Genomic DNA, 19,695 nt, shown 5'->3' with positions numbered 1-19,695 from the left:
TCGGGCAGTGATGTTCTGTATGATACTATCATGGTGGACACATGTCATTATACATGTACCCAACCCAAAGAACACACAACACCAAGAGTGATTCCTAATAGGAACTATGAACTTTGGGTGATAATTATGTGTCAATGTAGGTTCACTGATAGTAACAAATTTACCACTTTGCAGAGGGGTGCTGGTAATAGGGGAGGCTATATACGTGTGGAAATAGGGGATATACGGGATATCTCAGCACCTTCCTTTCAATTTTGCTATGAACCTGAAACTGCTCTAATATAATGTCTTAAAATGTTTTTTTTTTTTTTTAAAGACATGGAGGAGGGGCGCCTGGGTGGCTCAGTCGTTAAGCGTCTGCCTTCAGCTCAGGGCGTGATCCTGGGGTCCTGGGATCGAGCCCCACATCAGGCTTCTACGCTGGGAACCTGCTTCTTCCTCTCCCACTCCCCCTGCTTGTGTTCCCTCTCTCGCTGGCTGTTTCTCTCTCTGTCAAATAAATAAATAAAATCTTTAAGAAAAAAAAAAAAGACATGGAGGAAACTTTAAGGCATGTTAGTACATTAAAGAAGTCAATCTGAATAATCTATATACTTATGATTCCAACTATATATAACATTTTAGAAAAGGTAAAACTATGGAGATAGTAAAAAGATTAGCGGTTGTTGGGCTTGACAAGAAGGGGGAATAAACAGGCAGAACACAGAATTTTCAGGGTAGTGAAACTATTCTGTAGGATACCATGTCATTAAATATTTGTAAAAACCCACAGACTACAACATACACACCGAGTGAACCCTAATGTCAACTACGGACTTTGGGCAATAATGATGTTTCAGTGTAGGTTCACAGCTTATAATAAATGTACCACTCTGACAGCAGGGGAAGATGTGTATGTGCGGTGATAAAGGGTACATTAGAAATCTCTATACTTTCCACTCAATTTTGCCGTGAATCTAAAACTCCTCTAAAAAATAAAAATTAGTGGTTGCCGGAGGCAAGGGAGGAGGTGGGGAGTGTGAAGAAAATAGATGAACTGGGGCGCCTGGGTGGCACAGCGATTAAGCGTCTGCCTTCGCTCAGCGCGTGATCCCGGCATTATGGGATCGCGCCCCACATCAGGCTCCTCTGCTATGAGCCGCTTCTTCCTCTCCCACTCCCCCTGCTTGTGTTCCCTCTCTCACTGGCTGTCTCTATCTCTGTCAAATAAATAAATAAAATCTTTTAAAAAAAAAAGAAAAAGAAAATAGATGAACTGGTTTTGTTTTGGTTTAAGTTCAAATAAGCGGCATTAAAAAAAAAAAAAAGGAGCTAATGGTCTGCCACTCAATTGCCAGGCAAAATTTCCCCACCCACGCAGCACTTAAATCTACCCATTTATCTATTCCTTCTTTATTTCTGTGTGTGGGAACCTCCTTTGGGTGTTCAATTCCTAAAAATGGAAATGCACAAATTTACTTACAAATTCTCAAAATTGAGTATTTATGAAAATGTCAATGCAAAACGTATTATTTGCAGGTTCTAAACTAGAAAGCATGTTTCCATTCTTACTGAATAGATAATACCTCTAAAAATTAATTTTAAAGTTTATTAATTTTTTTTAAAAACTGCCTATTATCGGAAAAAAGAAAGGCCTCAAATAAATACTATCATCTTACACCTTAAAAAACTAGAAAAAGAAGAATGGAGTAACCCTAAAGTAAGAAGCAGGAAGGAAAAAATAAAATCAGAGCAGTAAAACTAAAACAACTGAAAACTAAAATACAAAACGTTTAGATCAATTGAGAAAATCAATGAATACAAAAGCTAATAATTTAAGATCAATAAAATCAAAACCACAAGCCAGCCTAGATTAGAAAAAATACAAATTGCCAAAGGTACCTCAAGAAGAAACAGATAACCTAAATAGTCCTCTATCTACTAAAGAAATGAAATGATACTTTGAAAACCTTCCCAAGGAAAACTCTATGCCCAGATGGCTTTAAGTTCTACCAAACATTAAAAAATAATACCAAATCTAGCCAAAGTCCTCCAGAAAACTGAACAAGAATACACATTTGGCAACTCATTCTGAGGCCAGCATTATTGTAACCAAACCCAAAGACTACAGGAGTGCCTGGGTGGCTCAGTTAAAGGTTTGACTCTTGACTTCAGCTCACGTCATGACCTCAGGGTCATGAGATCAAGCCCTGATTCAGATTCCGAGCTCGGCTTGGAGTCTGCTTGAAATTCTCTCTCTCCCTCTGCCTCTGCCCCTCCCCAGACTCACGTGCACACACTCTCTCTCTCTCTCAAAATAAATGAAAACTTAAAAAAAAAAAAAAAGGAAAAGAAAAAGAAAAAGAAAAAGAAAAGAAAAAACGACAGATGTAAAAATTCCTTTATTTTAAAAAGCTGAATTCAATAATATATAAAAATGATAATATACCAAGGCCAAGTGGGATTTATCCCAGGAACGCAAGTTTTTTTTTTTTTTAAGATTTTATTTATTTATTCCACAGAGATAGAGACAGCCAGCGAGAGAGGGAACACAAGCAGGGGGAGTGGGAGAGGAAGAAGCAGGCTCACAGCGGAGGAGCCTGACGTGGGGCTCAATCCCATAACGCCGGGATCACGCCCTGAGCCAAAGGCAGATGCTTAACCGCTGTGCCACCCAGGCGCCCCAGGAACGCAAGTTTGCCTTAACGGGGGGGGGGGGGGGGGAGGAGATCAATGTACTTCACCACATTAACAGATTAAAAAAAGAAAAAAAACTATCATATCAATCTCTCAAAATATGTAGAAAAATTATCTGACAAAATCTAATATCCGTGGCTGATAAAAACTGTCAGCAAATTAGGAACAGAAGGAAACTTCCTAAACATCATATATAACGCTGGTTAAGCGTGGGATTCTTGATTTTGGCTCAGGTCATGACCTCAGGGTCATAAGACTGAGCCCCTCTCATGGGGCTCTGTGCTGGCAGTGGAGCCTGCTTAAGATTCTCTCCCTCTCCCTCTACCACCCCCAACCCCGCTCATGTTCTCCCTATCTCTAAAATAAATAAGATCTTCAAGAAAAAAAAAAATTACTTCCCCCCAAATATCAACAACGAACCAAAGATACTCACCACTCTCACCACTTATATTTAACAGTATAATAATAAATAAGGGGCAGATCAGAAAGGATAAAGTACAACTACCTTATTAGTAGTTGCCAGATCATCTATGAAGAAAATCCCATGGCATCAATTAAGCTACAGGAAATAAATTTTCAGCAAGTTTGCAAGACGCCAGATAAACACAAAAAAATTTAAAAATGTATCTCTATGTCTAGAACAATCAGAAATTGACATTTAAAAAAAAAGATAATAGCATCAAAAAACATCAAATATTTAGGAACAGAGCTGAAAAAAGATGTACAAAACCTGCATCCCTGATGCTAAGACTTAAATAAAAAGAAGAGATGCACTCTTTTCATGAATCAGAATATTCAATATTGTTAAGACATCAATTCTCCCTCAAAATGATTTGTAGACTCAAAACAGTTTAAATCAAAATACAGGCAGTTTTATTTCTACGACTTGACAATCTGATTCTAAGATTCACATAAAAACAGAACACAGAATAGCCACGATGACTTTGAAAGAAAAGAACAAAATTGGAAGATGGATCCCACCTGACCTAACTGGTTATTATAAAGCTACAGTAATCAAGATAGTGTGGTATTAAATGTAAAAACGGACAAACAGATCAATGGAGAACTGATACACATATGGTCAGATGGGTTTCAACAAATGTGGGTAAAGGCAATTCAGTGGAGAAAGGACAGTCTGTCCCATATGTAGGTCTAGAAAAACTGGATATCTATAATTCAATAGATAAGTCATTCAATAAGTGGACTTTGATGTATAACTCACATTATATGCAAAATTGAACACAAAATGGATCACAGATCTAAATGTGAAACATAAAAATATAAAACTTCCAGAAGAAAACATATTTAAAAATGTATATAGTGAACATTTAATTAATGTTGGGGCCATGGGTTCAGGCCCTGCAATGGGCTCCATATTGGACATGGAGTCTACCCTAAAAAAGAAAAAAAGAAAAAAAAGAAAAAAGTCTGTTTAAGCCACTAAGTGGGAAAAATACCTGCAAAAATATTGTATCTGATAAAGGACTTGCATCCAGAACACATACTGGCTCATAAAATGTAGTATTAAGGGAAAAAAAAGCCAATAAAAAAGGGCAAGTGGTGGACAGATCTGAGCAGACCTTCACCAAAGAAAATAAAGAAATGTCAAATATGCACATGGAAAGATGTTCAACATAATGTAGTCATTAAAGAAATGCAAACTGAAACCACAATGAGAAATTACTGCATACCCACTAGAAATGCTAAAATTAAAATGACTGATCATACCAAGTGTTGCAGAGAATCTAGAGGAATAGGAACTCTGGTACACGGCTGGCAGAATTGTTGAATGGTCCATCCATTTTGGAAAATAGTGGGATAGTGTCTTAAAAAATTTAAGGATGCACTTACCATGTGACCTAGTTATTCCACTCCTTGGTATTTACACAAGAAAAATCTGTCTGTATAAAGATTTGCACCATGTTCCCAGTAGCTTTATTTAATAGTCAAAAACTGGAAAACAATCTCAATGTCCATCAATTACTGAATGGATCATTATTACGGTTCTGCCCACATAATAGAAAGTAGTCAGCACTAAAAAGAAATAAGCTACTGATACACACAACATGGATAAATCTCAAAATACTTATGCTGAGTGAAAGGAATCAGAGAAAAAGGTGTACATACTTCATGTTTCCATTTTTAACATTTTAAAAAGTTCAAACTAGAACTTTCAGGTCATCATATAACTCAATACAACAGCTAGTCTTCATATCATCATGACACGGTTAACTTCTTTTTTTCTTTAACTTGGCTTCCAGCGTATTCACATCCTCTTGGCTTTCTTCCAAACCCTAGCCTCTTCTTCTCAGTCTTGTTTACTATGTCCCCCTTCTTTCCACACTGGCAGCCGTAGGGCTTCCTAAGACCTCTTCTCCTCCCTACCTGCACTCACTCCTCCATGGCACCCACTCTTACAGCTTAAAGTAAACGCTATAAAGATACAACTGCCAAACTTATATCCAAAGTCTGGACCTCTTTCCCAAATGCCCTACTATGCATGCCACTGGCTAATTAACATTTCTCCTTGGATGTCTAATAAATATCTCAACCCTAATGTAGGCAGAAAAGCCCTGCCAAGATGTCCACATCCTAACCACTGCAAGCCGTGATATGTTATGTTAATGGCAAAAGGGCCTTTGCTAATGTAACTAAGGTTACATACTTTAAAACGAAAAAAGTACCCCAGATTTTTCAGGTAGGCCCAATCTAATCTCATGAACCCTTAAAAGAAGAGAACTTTCTCTGGCCAGAAGCAGAAGAGATGCAGCAGAAGTCAGAGAGACTCCAAGGGTAGGAAGGATTCAACAAGCCACTGCTAGCTCTGAAATGGAGAGACACATGTGCAAGGACTGAAGAGAGCCTCTAGAACCTAAGGGCAGACCCCAGCTGAAAGCCAGAAAGGAAATGCGCATAAATCTAACCACCTGAATGAGCTTAGAAGCACTTGCTCCCAGGTGAGAACCCAGGCCATCCAACACCTTGACTTCACCTTTGAGAGACCCAGAGTAATCAGCTGAGCCCACCCAGCCTTCTGGCCTACAGAACAGGAACATAATAGGTTTATATTGTTTTAAACTGCTAAATTTGTTCTGACAGCGGAAGAACACAAATACCATATCCAAAACTGAATTCTTCATCCTTCCCTCAACCTACCACACCCACAGCCTTTCCCATCTTTGTTAACAGCAATTCCACTCCTTCTAGTTATCTGGGCCAATACCATTGAACACTTCTTCGGATCCTCTCTTTCTCTCACACCTCTCATCATCTCACACCTCTCATCATCTCTATGAGAAAGCTACTTTTAAATATACTCAGAATCTAATCACCTCTCACTGTTAACACCATCTCTCTCTGCATTATTACAATAATTATTGTAATAATCTCCTAATGGCCTCCCTGCTTCCATCCTTGACTCTCTACAGTCCACCTGCAACGAAGCAACCAGAGATCCTTACAGAACCTAAGATAGATCATATCACATCTCAGTTCAAAATGCACCAGTGGCTCACTTTTCACTCAAACCAAAAAACCAAGCTCTTCCACTTGCTTATAGAGCCCTACATGACAGGCCGCTTGCCCAGCCTCATCTCCTACTGTACTTCCACCCCACCCCTGCTACCTATGTCCCCACTGTCTTTCCCTGTCTCCATTTATTTTCATATTAGGCATATAATAATAATCTTAATACTACTTAACATTTACTATAACAACTATAATATACTTCCTATGAACCAGATATTGTTGTAATTGCTTTACATATATTATCTCACTCAATTCCAATAATTATTTCCCCCACTTTATAGAAGATGAACTGAGTTAATTAACCTAAGAGCTCATTCAGTAAGTGAAGCCAGAATTCAAAATCACAGGTGGACAAAACCCACTCCAAAGCATGAAGTCTTAATCTCAATGATACCCCCCAAGTGGTTAGCCTTTACTCAATATTTTTCAAAAATAAGTATAGAATAAACAGAAAGTAGTATAAAGGACTAAGAAATGGGAATCCTACAGTGCTTAATGCAGGGTTATAGAGGTAGAAAAAGGTAAAGGGAACCAGGACACTGGGAATGACAACACTTCTTAAAGGTAAAAGCCAGCACACAACTAGTTCTTATATAAAACAAAATATAGCACTTAAAACTTACTTTCTCTGTGGTAACAGTCAAAGAAGGAACCAATGCAGGTGATGGTTCTGGTTGCTTCTTATGCTTTTGTTTGTGTTTGTCCTTTTCCTTGTATTTCTGGAAATGAATAGAAATAAAATCCAATTTAAATTTAAATAACATATATGTACAATAAAGATGAGTTTCATAATTCTCTTTAGTAATTCAAAATGTTAATGAATACTTGTCAAAAAATAAAAAGATCACTTCTTCTGATCATGCTCTTATTTTATAAACAATACTAGTAATATAATATTACTAGTATAAGTTATTTTAAAGTGACTTCAACATACTTATTCTTAACCAACCTAAAATTATATATAGACAACTGAAGCCCATTATTATTTGCTACATTTATATCTGGCAAACTACATTTTCTTCTTAAAAACACTAAACAACTTTGTGTATATTTTATAAGTCGCACTTTAAAATTTACATAGCACTTTGACATTAGAATATGTCAGATTCTACATCACTAAACATTAAATTCTATGGCCCACAAACTAGAAACCAAGGCACAGAAACTCAGGCAAGAAATTCTTTCCTGCGTTTACTCAGAAAATGAATGAACTGGGGTGCCTGGGTGGCTCAGTCAGTTAAGCATCTGACTTTTGATTTTGGCTCAGGTCTTGATCTCAGGATCATCAGACTGAGCCCAGAGTCAGCTCCATGCTTAACGGGGAGTCTGCTTGATATTTCCCTCCCTCTGCCTCTGCCCTTGCTCACTCACATGTGTGCTCTTTTCTCTTTCTCTTTCAATCAATCAATCAATAAATCGTTAGGAAAGGAAATGAGTGAATTAGCTATCTCTAACAAAAATAATATTAAGTTGTGTGCTACTTTCACTTTGAAGTACTAAAACTAACGAACTGAATATAAGAAAGAATTCAATTAATTAGAAGTTAATTACATATTAGGAGCCCACCTTTATCTAATGACAACAAATTTTAACCAGATTGTTTTCAATTGTTTGAATCAATATGTAAGAATCAGTACTGGGTGTGAAATTTACTATCATTTAAAGAGTTACATTTTAATTGCGACAGATCTTAATAATGATCCACCAATCATGCCTCTGTTTCTTTGTAGTAGGGGAGTGTAGTAGGGTATCATTGTTCATCCCATCCTAAGATGGGATGTCCTCTTCTCCACCCAAATAAACCCGGGTTAGCTCTGTCACTGGCTTTGGCCAAGAGGATGTGGCACAGTGATGTATAAGCTCAGGAGCCCAAAGCTTGAAGAATTCTTAGATGGCTTCCACCTTTACACTTTGGATTCCAGCCGCCACGTAAATAATGAGTTCATACTCTCTCATGGAGAAGCCAAGTAGGCAATGAGACTCCATGAAGAAGAACTGAGGTACCCCACCCTACATGTGAGTAACACTATCTTGCTGAAATTATTTAGTAAAACAACTTAAAACGTCAAAAGAATAAAATAAAAACCCTATCTTACACTACCCCACCAGTTGAATTTAGGTAGCCTCATGGGTAAATCCAGCTGATACCACACAAAAGAAAGATGACTTGTTCCTGCTTAGCCCTACCTGTTATAAACCACTGTAAGTTGTGTGATGCTTTCTCAAGCAACAGTAGCTAACTGAAACAGGACTAGAATCCACAACTGGGTAATAAGAGTTAAAGTATAAATTACAATCTGATTTATAAATATGAGGCTCAAATGATCCTGGGTCTATAAGTTCTATATCAATATTTTCTCCCATAAAGGTAATAAAGAAGGCTTTTCTATCCTTCCCGTTCTGCTTCCCATAATGGCTTTTATTCGTCAAAGGCAGAAGAGCTGGGATGATTTAATAGTAAATGACCCAACAAGGTAAACAAACACAAAACGTGGAAACTACTTGAAAGTAAAAGGCAAAGTATGCACATGTACATAAATAGAAAATATGAACATACTGAGATCATCATGGAATTATACAGAACTCTGGTCCTATGTGATACATCAAGAAATGTATCCTGAGATGAGGACTGCAAATGTTCAGTGGAAACAGACTAAATTATTGGTCTGTAAAATATGAATCAGAGTAGTCTGATTATTTTCATTAAAGACATGGCTGATTTTACTCTGGAAACAGTTTGGAGGTTCCTCAAAAGGTTAAAAATAGAACTACCCTACGACCCAGCAATTGCACTATTAGATATTTACCCAAAGGATACAAAAACACTGACTTGAAGGGGCACGTACACCCCGATGTTTATAACAGCATTATTAACAAACTACAGAAAGAGCACAAATGTCCACAGACTGATGAATGGATAAAGATGTCGTATATATACACGCAATGGATTATTACTCAGCCACAAAAAAGAACGAAATCTTAACATCTGCAATGATACAGATGGAGCCAGAAAGTATTATGCTAAGTGAAACAACTCAGAGAAAGACAAATACCATGTGATTTGACTCATATGCAGAATTTAAGAAACAAAACAAATGAAGATGGGGGGGCAAACCAAGAAAGAGACTCTTAGAGAACTGAGGGTCACTGGAGGGGATGTGAGTGGGGGTAGACAGGTTTAAATAGGTGATGGGGATTAACGAGGGCACTTGTGAGGAGCACTGGGTATTATAAGTGATGAATCACTAAATTCTACACCTGAAACTAATGTTACACTGTATGTTACCTAACTAGAATTTTTTTTTAAATTGGAGAAAGATTTAAAAAAGACTGACAGAGACAGGCTGATTTTAATACAATAACAAAATGAATTTCCAGAAAAAGACTCAATTATATGTAAATATTTAGCATAATATAAAGAAGGCTTTCCAAATCTGCAGGGAATTACTAAAATTACAAAATAATGGTACTAGAAAAACTGGTTAATAATTTGGGGGAAAATATCTTATTCAAAATAAAACAAAATCTCGGGGCGCCTGGGTGGCACAGCGGTTAAGCGTCTGCCTTCGGCTCAGGGCGTGATCTCGGCGTTCTGGGATCGAGCCCCACATCAGGCTCCTCTGCTATGAGCCTGCTTCTTCCTCTCCCACTCCCCCTGCTTGTGTTCCCTCTCTCGCTGGCTGTCTCTATCTCTGTCAAATAAATAAATAAACTCTTTAAAAAAATAAAAATAAAAAAATAAAACAAAATCTAGATGGATTATTTTGAAGTGTTAAGTGACAAAACAATCTAAAAGACTGGCAGAAAATATTTTTGAAATCTAACTTTTAGGAAGAAAAGACTTCTAAGTATAAAAACAAAGTAAAAAATTTTCGGAAGGGAAAAAGCAGTTTTAGTTATTCAAATTTAAAGTGCTTCTACATCAATTTAAAAAGCATTAAAAAGCAAAATCCTGGAAAATGAGTAAAATTAATATGTCCTACATTTTAGTGCTGTTTAAACTTTTTTACAAATCAATAAAAAATACTTACATAAATACCACAGAAAAATGTACAAAGGACAGTTCATGAAAGAAATAAAGACTCACTAAATGACAACAAAAAATGTGCAACTTAACCATTAAAGAAGTAAGGTAATATTTTTTTCTCACCTAGTGATCTAAATTGTTGGGTTTGGTTTTTTTATGATAAGACCCAATATTGACCTGGCTATAGTGAAATGCATACATTATTAAAGAGACTGTAAATTAGTCAAGGACAATTTTAAAAGCAAGAATTAGAAACCATAGAAATGTTCTTTGTCCTAGTAATTTCACCTCCAGGAGGTGAACAAAGGTTTAAATACAGTTTATTATAGTACTATTAGCAATGAGAAAAAAACCTGAAAACAATCTGAATATGCAACATCTGTTGTGGTTGAAAAAATTATTATAAAACCGTATAATGGCCATTAAAATAAGTATGTTCTAAAGGAATACTTAGAAATTTAGAAAAATGGTTAATATGAGTTTGTTTTTAAAATGTATTATGCATGGAGAGAAAACAACCAGAAGGAAATAAACCAATACTGGATATTTTTTATGTAAAGCCATAGGTCAGGACAACCAGTGTCATTCCCAACCGAATCGCTGTGCACAATTAACAATAAAAATAATCTGAATTATACAGATACATAAATTATTTCATTTAATCCTTAAAAGAGCCCTGCAAGGGCCCATTTTTATAAATCAGAAACAAATTGCTTAAACAACCAAACTAGACTCTTTTATCTACACCCCCAAAGAAACTTAACTAAAACTTTTAAAAAGCAGACTTTTTTTAATTAAAAAAAAAAAAGGTATCCACAAAGAGAAATTTTAACATGGAAATTTGAAATAGTGGGAAAAGGAAGGAAAGAGAAGGAAGGGAGAGAAAAATTTCTATTTTAAAGTAGTTTTAGTTCCAGAATGAACTATTTTCCATGTAGAAAACTAAGGAATGAATTATACAGGAGTTTTTAACCTACGTTTAGAGTTTCCGTGTGCAAACGGCAATGGATGAAGAAATTCTTAAAGGAAAATTAAAGTATAAGACAGTAGAGATAATACTTAAATTCATGTCTTCAGATCCAAAGGAATTAAACAGATCTCCGAGAGTTCTGAAAGTACACGTATAATCATTGTATCACTGACAGAAATGTTTAGGGTAAGTTAGAAAGTAAATTCTAGAAGGAATACAATCTCGAGCTTGAGCTTACTCCCCAGAAAAATTCTAGAGTAAATTTTTAACAAAGGAAAAGGCTAGTATGTAGTAAAGAATTTCATTATCACTAAGTGCCAAGAAAAGTGCATCACGGAGCTCAATATTAGAAATTAATATGTAGCCATAACATAAGAAAGAAAACAAGTGAATTATTTTTTTAAAAAGATTTTATTTATTTATTTGCCAGAGAGAGAGAGTGCAAGAGCACACAAGCAGGGGAAGAGGCAGGCAGAGGGAGAAGGAGACTCCCTCCTGCTCAGCAGCAGGGAGCCTGATGTGGAACTCGATCCCAGGACCCGGGTATCGTGACCTTAGCTGAAGGCAGACCAACTTAGCCACCCAGGCATCCCACAAATGAGTTATTTTAAAAGAATTCAATTCTGTGTTGGAATTGAGTGAATTTCCAAAAAGGAAAGAGTGCCTATGTTCAAATAACTCTAAGCACTTAAAAAGGTGATATGAAATCACATTATATTTTTCCAATGTTAAACAAGTTAAAAAAAAAAAAGGAACAAAAACCAGCATAAATAAATAAATAAATAAAACAAGAAAGCCAAAAGCAACCAAAACTGGGGAGATGGAAAAGGCAGACAATAATGCATTAAACAAAAACTGGCAACCAAGCAATGAAATAGAAGATTTTAAAAACAGAGCAGAAATTGTCCTGGTCTGAGCTATAAGATTCAGCTATTAATCCTGTTTCCAATTCCTTAAAATTCTGAAAATACAAAAAAAAACCTCCAAATCTGGAAAGAAGAAATCTTTTATCTTTTTGTTATCCTGCCTCCTTAATTTGTTCGTTTTCTGCCTAAGGAGTAGGACCAGCTTCAGGGCAGAAATAAGAAAAAATAGGAAAAGACATGAAGACATGAAGAGTGATGAGGTGCTAACTCTTTGAAAGTCAAAGATCTAGGCTAAGAATGAATTACATAAAATCTGAGGGTATTCTCCCGTAGGAATGAGATACCCCCACACAGCTGAAGGATTAAAATCTAGTACAAGCCATTTAATCGATTTAAAAAGGGATCTGAGCCGGGGTTTTTACCAAAAACTCATATTGCCACACCTGAGCTTTTATACTGAGCCCTTACCATCCCCTCTGGCTTCAGAAAGGCAAAAATACTTATTAGCCCTCCCACACCTCAACATAATAAAGACCTCATATGAAACACCTACAGCCAAAATCACACTCAATGGTGAAAAACAGAGAGCTTTTCCCCTAAAGTCAAAAACAAGACAAGATGTCCACTCTCCCCACTTCCATTCAACATTATACGGGAAGTCCTTGCCACGGCAATCAGACAACATAAATAAATAAATGGCATCCAAACTGGTAAGGAAGAAGTAAACTCTTTATAGATGACATGATGCTATATGAAGAAAACCTGAAATACTCCACCAAAAAACTACTAGAACTGATACATGAATTCAGTTAAGTCAAAGTATACAAAATCAATGTACAGAAATCTGCTGCACTCCTATACACTAATAACGAAGGAGCAGAAAGTGAAATTAAGAAAACAATCCCACTCACTATTGCACCAAAAATAATAAAATATCTAGGAATAAACTTAACCAAAGAGATAAAAAACCTGTACTCTGGAAACTATAAAATCACTGATGAAACTGAAAAGAATGCAAAGAAATGGAAAGACATTCCACGCTCACGAACTAGAACAAATATTGGTAAAATGTCTATACCACCCAAAGCAATCTTAACATGTAATGCATTCCCACACAAAATACTAACATTTTTCATGGAATTAGAACAATCCTAAAATGTATATGGATCCACAAAAGACCTCGAATAGCCACAGCAATGTTGAAAAAGAAAAACTGGAGCTATCACAATTCCAGCCAGATTTCAAGTTATATTACAAAGCGGTTAGTAATTAAACAGTATGGTACTGGCATTAAAAACAGACACACAGATCAATGGAATAGAACAGAAAACCCAGAGATAAATCCACAATTAGATGGCCAATTAATAACTGACAAAGGAGGAATTAATATACAATGGGGAAAAGACAGTCTCTTCAACAAATGATTTGGGGAATATTAGATAGCCACATACAAAAGAATGAAATGGGACCACTGTCTTTCACCACACATACCAAAAAAAACTCAAATTGGATTAAAGACCTATACGTGAGACCTGAAACCATAAAAATCCTTGAAGAGAACACAAGCAGAAATTTCTGTCACATCAGCCATATCGACATTTATCTAGATATGTCTCCTGAGGCAAGGGAAATAAAAGCAAAAAATAAACTATTGGGACTACATCAACATAAAAAGCTTCTGAACAGTGAAGGAAACAAAACTAAAAGGCAACCTACAGAATGGGAGAAGATATTCGCAAATGACATATCCAATAAAGGGTTAGTATCCAAAATATATAAAGAACTGATACAGCTCAACACCCAAAAAACAAATAATCCAATTAAGAAAGAGGCAAAAGAACAATGAGATGCCACCTTACATCAGTCAGAATGACTAAAATTAATAAGTCAGGAAACAACAGATGTTGGCAAGGATGCAGAGAAGGGGAACTCTCCTACACTGTTGGTGGGAATGCAAGCTGGTGCAGCCACTCTGGAAAACAGTATGGAGGTTCCTCAAAAGTTGGAAACAGAGCTACCCTACAACCCAGCAACTGCACTACTGGGTATTTACCCCAAAGATAAAAATGTAGTAATCTGAAGGGGTACCATCAATATTATGCTACCATCAAAAAAATGAAATCTTTGCCATTTGCAATGACATGGATGGAACTAGAAGGTATTATAAGTGAAATAAGTCAATCAGAGAAAGACAATTATATGATCTCACTGATATGTGGAATTTGAGAAACAAGGCAGAGGATCATAGTGGAAGAGAGGAAAAGATGAAAGAAGACGAAACCAGAGAGGGAGACAAACCATAAGAGATCCTTAATCTCGGGAAACAAACTGAGGGTTACTGGAGTGGAAGGGGATGGGAAGGATGAGGTGACTGGATGATGGACACTGGGGAGGGTATGTGTTGTGGCGAGTGCTGTGTATTGTGTAAGACTGATGAATCACAGACCTGTACCCCTGAAACAAATAATGCATTATATGTTAATAATTAAAAAAAGAGACAAAAGACATGAACATTTTTCCAAAGACAACATACAAGTGACCAACAGACACATGAAAAGATGCTCAACATTACTCACATCACAGAAATGCAAATCAAAACTACAATATCACCTCACACCTGTCACTATGGCTAAAATCAAAAACACACCAAACAACAAATGTTGGCAAGGATATGGAGAAAAAAGAACCCTCTTACCCTGTTGGTAAGAATGCAAACTGGTGCACCACTCTGAAAAACAGTATGAAGATTCCTCAAAAATTAAAAGTAGAACTACTCTATGATCCAGTAATTGCATTATTGGGTATTTATCCAAAAAATACAAAAACAGTAATTCAAAGGGATATATGCTCCCCTATGTTCACTGAAACATTACTTACAGTAGCCAAATTATGCAAGCAAGCAGCCCAAGTACCCACCAATAGATGAATGGAGGAAGATGTGGTATATATACACAATGCAGTATTATTCAGCCATTAAAAAAATGAAGTCTTGCCATTTGCAACAACATGAAGGGAGCTAGAGAGTATAATGCTAACAGGCAAAATAAATCAGAGAAGAACAAAAACCATATGCTCTCATTCATACGTAGAATTTAAGAAATAAATGAGCAAAAGGAGAGAAAAAAAAGATCAACAGAGACAAACCAAGAAATAGACTCTTCACTACAGAGAACAAACTGATGGTCGCCAGAGAATAGGTGGGTGGGGGGATGGATGAAATGGGGGATAAGATTAAAGAGTATGCTCTTTAAACAGTGTGGAGGTTCCTCAAGAATTTAAAAATAGAGCTACCCTAGGACCTAGCAACTGCACTACTATTTACCCCAAAGATACAAATGCAGTGATCTGAAGGGACACCCGCACCACAATGTTCATAGCAGCAATGTCCACAAGACCCAAACTAAAAGGGAAGAGCCCAGATGTCCATCGACAGATGAATGGATAAAGAAGATGTAGCATATGTATACAATGGAATATTACTCAGCCATCAAAAAAAATGAAATCTTGCCATTTGCAACAATGTGAATGGAACTAGAGGACATTATACTAAGTGAAATAAGCCAATCAGAGAAAAACAATTATATGATTTCACACGTACGTGGAATGTAAGAAACAAAAGAGAAGAGCATACAGGAAGGAAAGGAAAAATAAAACAAGATAAAATCAGAGAGAGAGACAAACCATAAGAGACTCTTAATCACAGGAAACAAACTGAGGGCCGCTGGAGGGGAGAGGGTGGGAATACGGGGTATCTGGGTGACAGACATTAAGGAGGGCACAGGATGTAATGAGCACTGGGTGTTATGTAAGACTGATGAGGGGAGCCTAGGTGGCTCAGTTGGTTAAGCGTCTGCCTTCGGCTCAGGTCATGATCCCAGGGTCCAGGGATTGAGCTCCACATTGGGCTCCCTGCTTCTCCTTCTCCCTCTGCCGCTCCCCTGCTTATGTGCACACATGTGCGCTCTCTTTGTCAAATAAAATCTTAAAAAAAAAATTTTTTTTAAACCTTAAAAAAAAAAGACTGATGAATCACTGAACTCTACCTCTGAAACCAGTAATACACTATATTCTGATTAACTGAAAGTAAATTAAATTTTTAAAAGAAAGAGGAACTAGGAACTACAGAAAACAAAGATAATCAAACTTAAGGATAATTCATGTCCCTAAAGTAGAGAATCCAAGGAATGGGGAATAAAAGATGTATGCTAACATAAAAGCTGACAAAATAAACTGAAATAATGCATTCTGAAAAACTCTGTTATTGAACATTTAACAGTAAGACTTATTGTAATTAAACGTAGTAGAATGCAAGTGGGAAGTGGGCAGGGAGCGGGGCGCTGGGGGCCGTCTTTGGTTCTCTCCGCAGCAATATTCCAGGCCCACCGTTTCAATCCTTAGGGGAAAGAGTGTGACCCAACGATATTATATACAGCCAAGATACAGAAATTCTAAAATGAAGGTAAGAAAGATATTCCACTATGCAAAAATTCAAGAGAAGGTCCTAAGAACTTATTCTTGAAAAAAACCTTGACAAGAAATTTCGGTCAACCTAAAAGATGATATAAAGAACTTACTGGAGAAGCTGTGGTAAAAGGCCTAGTAGTGATCATCCAAATTAAATACAAAACAGACCTAAAAAAAACTCTGAGGAAGAAATTGTTTACAAACCTGAAAGATGTAACATGAACATCTTAAAATACAACAACCTGGGTATCAGGACATGAATGAAAGCAGCTCGGGGATGCTAAGGCTTTCATAGCAGCCCTTGATACAGATTTTGAAGCATTTAGTTAATAACAGAACATAACAGTTTGCCATCAAACAGTAGTTACACATTAATCTCTTCCTTGTAGATAAAGTTCCTGATTTTCTTTGGCTAATCACTCTCTCATATTCTCATGAAAGTGACCTCATCCTCCAACTGAGAGGTGAACATGGGTGTGTCTGAGTCAATTAAGATAAATCTATTCTCCTTAGTCACTGGCTGCTTTAGGTCTAGGAAAGGTTGAGGATGGGATAATAAAATAGAAGGGGACAATTTCTGTGATATGGCTGTGAACATTCTTTTCTCTCTCTCGTTTTAAGATTTATTTATTTGAGAGCACGAGGGAGTTCACACAAGTGGGGGGAGGGGCAGAGGGAGAGAATCTTGAAGCAGACTCCCTGCTTGAGCACAGGGCCCCACATGGGGCTCGAGCTCATGACCCTGATCAGGATCATGACCTAGCAGAAACCAACGACCAACAGTGGTCGCTGCTTAACCGACTGCACCACCCAGGCGCCCCCCCCCCGCCGTTCTTCTCTTTCTTAATAAGGTACTCCCTTCCTGCCTTCAGATGCTCAAGTACTACGTGAAGACCCTTGGAACAACTACAGTGATCTGGCAATCATGCCTAGAAAAGTCAAGAAAACCATAAAAAAACACAACAATGCCCTGCCACTCTTGGATTGGCTATTGTTAAATTAACCAATCTTAGAAAAGTCTAGCCCCTGAGCTTAGACAAAACAGCAAATTCCCAACTGCTTTAGCAGTATTCTGTTATAGCTGAGAGCATCTGAACTAGAAAGATGTTTTTTGTTTGGTTTTGCAATCTGTTACTAAACTTCAAGCTGTATTTAAGGAAATCATCTCTCTTCTGGTAAGAAAATTTTATTTGAAGCTCAATAATGTTATCTATTTTACTTCACTGTCTTTTTCTACTATAATCAACTAAACCTGACTTTAATATTTTTTAAATATTAACAGCATTACATTATCTTAACAAAATAACTTTTATGAATCTAACCATCCTAAGTCTTTCTCTATGTGCATATAAAAATGACACCTAGAAAATTTACTTAGTAGTAATGAATTCTGAATGGTGGATACAGGAGTGGATTTGTTTTTTGTTTTTTTAATTAACTCGCAATCTTTTAAATGTTCTGCCTTGTTTGAATTTTTTGTAATTACACGTGGGTTAACAAAAAGAATGGCTAAAATGAGGCAGGCCAATTCACCAAACCCATTTCTTTTTCTTACTCAGAATACAGATACTTTCCAGCTTCCTTTACAGTTCTATGTGGTCATTAGGTTCTAGCCAAACGTAACCTGAATGAAAAACGATGTAAACCACCTCTGGGCATGGTCTTTAACAGTCTCAACAATTTAGTGTCCATGTTCCTTCCTCTTCCAGAGATTAACGCAAATGACCATCACAGCCTCAGAAGCAATCAGAAAGAAGGCTAAGTTGTAAAATGGAAGAAACCTAATTTCCTGATTCGTGACTTGGAAAAAAGCTGTCTGCCAATCAAGAACACCTGTTTTGGACTTAGCTGTGAATGAAAAATAAACACTGTATCAAGAATTGTTGTGTGTTGGTGCACTGGGTGTTATACCCAACTAATGAAGCATCAAACTTTACATCGGAATCTGGGGATGTACTGTATGGTGATTAACATAATATAATAAAATTAAATTAAAAAAAAAAAGAATTGTTGTGTGTTGGTACACAATTTTATGTGAATCTCTAAAGTTCTCTCTCCATGTCTTGTGAGTGAGGCAATGACTTACCCATTGTTTTGGACTATCTTTTCAAGGTTGTATAACAGACTCAAAAGACAGTTTCTACTTTAGGAGCAAAGGACAGCCATGCTTACTGTCCATCACAAAAGACTCAGATGCCCTAAACTTGGGGTTCTACAATAATGCAATAGAATGCACGAGCAGAAGTCATGCGGCCCCCTCTGTGTTGCCCTATGGAAATGGGGTCTTGGGGGAATGGTGCAAAAATACTGATACTATGGCTACTATGACTACTGTGTAATAAACCGTCCTTCATCTCTGACCCAGAATTCTCCTGTCTCCTAACTAGTTACAAGCAGGGTAATCATGGACCTCTTACACAGTTCCTGACAAACTGGTGATGAGAACATGATGCTGTCAGAGATACGGCTTTCTGGAAGAAGGAGGATAAGGCTATCTCAGGCCAATTAATGAAATCTGAGGTAAGTGGGAATGGTAACAAACATATTAAGTACACTGTATAGCCAATCAGGCAGTAAAAAAATGGTCCTCTATTTTATTGCTTTATTAGGAGAAGGATTTGAGGAGAAGGTTCAAGGCTGAGAACTGGGAAATACATTCAAAGATAGCTACCCAAATGATGTTCTGGTGGTTGCTAATTCTTCTCCAGGTAGGAGGACCTCCTTGACAATCTGCCAGTTGGCTTCAGTTCCACCCAGATGTACTAATAAGATTCATTATTAATATAGATTCATCCTTAGTGAACAAAAGGTTCCAACCCATTTCAGATAACAGAGACACGGATCTCTATTGAACGTGAAAGGAGGAACACTGGCAAGCAACCATAATGGGCAGACATGAGGCAAATCGTTAAGAACTCTCAATTAAGAATAAACTAGTATTATGCTCATAATTTTTCATCACAAAAGCTTTCCAATCTACCTGTTACCTGAAAGACTTAATACAAAGTAATTCCTAACCTATTATTGGTTGACCTAAAACTTATTAGTGCCTATTTGAAACCCATATTTGAGTAATACACTTCATGATGAAGTAAATGGTTAAAGTAAGAAACTGAATAAAAATGTTTTATAATTTAAACATAAGTAGCCCTACATTTTTTTTT

The 19,695-nt window shown here is 36.9% G+C and overlaps 1 protein-coding gene across 18 annotated transcripts in view; it reads right to left on the bottom strand.

The window, feature by feature from the left end:
- MLLT10 (MLLT10 histone lysine methyltransferase DOT1L cofactor) overlaps positions 1-19,695 on the bottom strand; it is a 242,357-nt gene that overhangs the window by 80,952 nt on the left and 141,710 nt on the right. For all 18 annotated transcript variants that reach the window (XM_011226891.3, XM_011226885.3, XM_011226879.3 and 15 more), the window contains one exon: positions 6,828-6,923. In XM_011226891.3, coding sequence (XP_011225193.1) covers positions 6,828-6,923 — 96 coding nt within the window. The remainder of the gene's footprint in view (positions 1-6,827; positions 6,924-19,695) is intronic.

This window comes from Ailuropoda melanoleuca, chromosome 15 (assembly GCF_002007445.2).
Source record: "Ailuropoda melanoleuca isolate Jingjing chromosome 15, ASM200744v2, whole genome shotgun sequence".
In the NCBI taxonomy this organism is placed as follows: domain Eukaryota; kingdom Metazoa; phylum Chordata; class Mammalia; order Carnivora; family Ursidae; genus Ailuropoda; species Ailuropoda melanoleuca.
The sequence above is the reverse complement of the archived record's forward strand: the minus strand, read 5'-3'. Positions and strand labels throughout refer to the sequence as shown.